Below are 3,410 nucleotides of genomic sequence, written 5' to 3' on the forward strand. Positions count from 1 at the left end.
GGCCCAAATCACGAACCATTTGAACTGAAGATACACATGAATATCCAAAACATTCTCGCAAAACTGTAACCAAAGATAATGATCATATCGGAGTTCAGTAGAGCAAATACCAAACTCTGCCAACCACTGCATAGAAAGACTGAAATAAAAACCAGATCAAATAATATGATCAAGCAAATCTCCCGGATAGTTGAAACCAATAAGGAATAAAGTAGAGATACTGGAAATACTTCATTATTGAACCAAAAATCCTCAAACCAACCAAATCAACTCAATACAATCACTGGAACACCAAACAACTCTTCTGCAACACCGAAATATGTTGATATCAATGACAACAACATATCCTAGCAGCAACAATATCCAACAACTTATATAGGCAAGGTGAGATTCAAGATGGACTTAGTTCATGACACGTGTCTTGATTCAATAACACAAACATTAAATGACTTCAGTAAGCTTAAGTAGACTAGTATGAAATGGACTTAAGATAAAACTAGTTAGATAAAACACTCAAATTCATGCCAACAATAAATATTTTGATGAATGACAAATTTCTTACATAATATGTCATTTGTATATTCTTTTGAGAAGTCACTACTTTTCCTCCAATACTATGATAACATCTGAAAAATTGATTTTTTCGATGTTATAATGAAAAAAAGAAGCTATGTTACTTCTTTTATAATATATTTCATCTCATCAAATATTACTTGCATAATCATTAACCTTCTTAAGAAACCACAAACATATGTAGATTAAAAGAAATACTTTATACTAAATTTAAACAATCATAAAATAAATTTAAAAACAAATTCTTTACGTTGTTTAAAAAATAAAAAATTCTCAATATTATAAAAAGATATAAGAGATTTATGTTCAGAATACTAATTAACCATAAGTTCATGCTATTGTAAAATTTGTGTACATATAAACCTTGATCCGTTTTTTGATAAACACATTATACACCTAAAACATGTAAGATCAAATAGAAGAGAGCACTGGATGGGATTTTTCTTGATAGATTGAATAAAAATATTCATTTCAATAATGCCCAACATGGGGAAAAAACACGAACATAAATTATATTGCAACATACAGAATTGCCGAGCTCAGAGGGCACAGAACAATCTTCACATTTGATTGAATGGGCTAAAGATCAATATATTTATGAAAATTTACAGTAGAATATGGTGAATTTTTATCGAGGAAATAAAGTATATGCGGCTGTGCGCATCCTTTCCCCCCAAAAATCAAAACAATTTGTTTTTCCTGTGTGTGATCTTACTATTTACAAGTTCATCACTATGTATTATAATTTACATATTGTTATTATTCCTGCCTGTCATGGCAGCATGAGATATTTTTTCTCAGGCTGCTGGTGGAGCAGGCAATATGTGTGCTCGCTTAGGCATTTCACCACGCAAAACCTGAGGAGTGCCCTGTTCTGCTTCATATCTCCTCTTTCCCTCTGCATTTCTGTCATTTGATCTCAACTCAAGCGATTCGTCGTTGAAGATTTCCCACCATTTGTCCACCAATGTCTTGATATCTTCCCTCTCCATGTTTTCCTCCTTGCCGGTGAACCTCCACGGTTTCGAACCCTGCACATCCATCAAATAAAAAATCACACTCAGTTATTTCCAGAGACCTAAAACACCTCACACCAGGCTTCGTATAGAGAAGAAATAATCTTACCGCAGCACAATAATGCACCACTTTAACACTCTCAATGTCGACATTTTCCGGATGACGCCATAGCATAGCCAGCACCAGATTGTACGTCAAAGGGATTGGTTTGTACACCTGCTGAAAATACATGTTTAGGAAATCCTGCAAAGAAACAGGGGTTACTGTTGTCAATATCAGGATCTGGAAAATTAGTTCCGTTTGCAAGGATAAAACAAAGTAAATATGAAATACCTGCTCTGCAAAGGGCGTTGGAGGGGTAGACATGAGAGTTTCCATCATGCTCTCCAGGGTTAATTTACTGGGTTCAAACACAAACATTCCGGCATTGAAATACAGAGCAGGGCGCTCCTCCTCCAACTCAGCAGGCCACCTCACCTTGTCGGGGCACTGCTGGCAGTATCCAATCTTATATTGAGGAGTATGACTCCATGTCTTCTCACAGAAGCAGTCCATGACAGCATAGAAATACCCATCTGGCATGTCGAATAGGTTATCAATGTTGTCGAAGACTTGAATGTCCGCATCCAGATACAGCATTTTGCTGAATTCTTCAAACTGCACATCCCAAATCAAGACAAAAACAACCCAAAATCTGAATTTGAATTCTGTTGCATCGTAATCAATCAGGAAAAAGTAAAACAAAGAAAACAGAAGAATTGTTTACCTCCCATATGCGCAATTTGGAGTAATTGAGAACATAATAGGCCATGGCGAACTGGACTTGATTCTCTGGAGGATTGATGGGCTCGATCTCTCGAACGATACAACCCTGCTTACGCAATTGAAGCCTGTGGTCGTCTGGAACATCTGGTAAGACTGCCACCACCAGAGGATATAAACTCTTGACCTTTCTGAGGCCCTTAGCGAGACCCACGACACCTTTAATGTAATCTCCTGAACCAGCGAGGAATGTAACGAAAGCTCTTTTGGAGTAACCGCAATTGGGCGAGGCCATCTTTGAGGCAAATATTTCACAGGGAAACTGTGTAGCCATGATCAGTACTTCAACAAATCCGAAAAGAAAATAAGTTGGTAGGTATTGCAAACAATGTGTGAGATGTTGTGGGAAACCAAGTGATGATCTTCCAGTCTTATAGGTTGCGGGAAACTTGAACCTTGTCTTTACTCACTTTATCTGAAATCAAATTAATTTAATCAGTAGCAAATAAAATACTGACACGAAACAATGGAATTCAACAGCAAATGAAATACTGGCACGTACCATGCGCACGTTGGTCCATGAGAGAGTCCGCGTAAAATGAAGGTACGCGGAGAGAAAGGGTGTTTGGCATATTCGCGCATATTCTGAAAAATTTATACCTTCCAATTAACTAATCCCACTCGAGTGAAGTTTAGTGGAAGAAATATAAGGAGGGAGGTAAAGATGCTGCATCTAACCAAAGTCGGTGGCTCTTAAACGTGTTGGATGTTAAAAGTGGGCCTAAAATATAACGGCCAAATGTTTCAAATAGAAAGAAAGATTTTAATGACATTTATAAGATTAAATAATTTATGGGACCAAGATAAACATTTTTAAATTATCTTTAGATTTTTTTTGATGTTGGATTTCTTACTATTGATTTTGACAAGAAGGTTGACTGTTTGATTAATCCTATTTTCCTCAAATAACTAGTGCATATTGTCAACCTTTAAGCTATTCTTGTACTGAGTGTGAATATCCTCATAAGTTGTGCATTCCACGATGAAGTGCCATTCCG

General features: G+C 36.6%; 1 protein-coding gene across 1 annotated transcript; it reads right to left on the reverse strand.

Moving 5' to 3' along the window:
* Positions 1-1,096: 1,096 nt before the first annotated feature.
* LOC131066623 (galactinol synthase 4) lies at positions 1,097-2,787 on the reverse strand. Its single transcript, XM_058001434.2, has 4 exons — positions 2,357-2,787; positions 1,924-2,247; positions 1,699-1,833; positions 1,097-1,604 (listed from the first exon to the last, which is right to left on the reverse strand). Exons 1-4 carry the CDS (start codon positions 2,684-2,686, stop codon positions 1,371-1,373), a joined length of 1,023 nt encoding a protein of 340 aa, XP_057857417.2. The 5' UTR covers positions 2,687-2,787; the 3' UTR covers positions 1,097-1,370.
* Between the last annotated feature and the right edge of the window lie 623 nt (positions 2,788-3,410).

This window comes from Cryptomeria japonica, chromosome 4, assembly GCF_030272615.1.
Source record: "Cryptomeria japonica chromosome 4, Sugi_1.0, whole genome shotgun sequence".
Taxonomy (NCBI): Eukaryota; Viridiplantae; Streptophyta; class Pinopsida; order Cupressales; family Cupressaceae; genus Cryptomeria; species Cryptomeria japonica.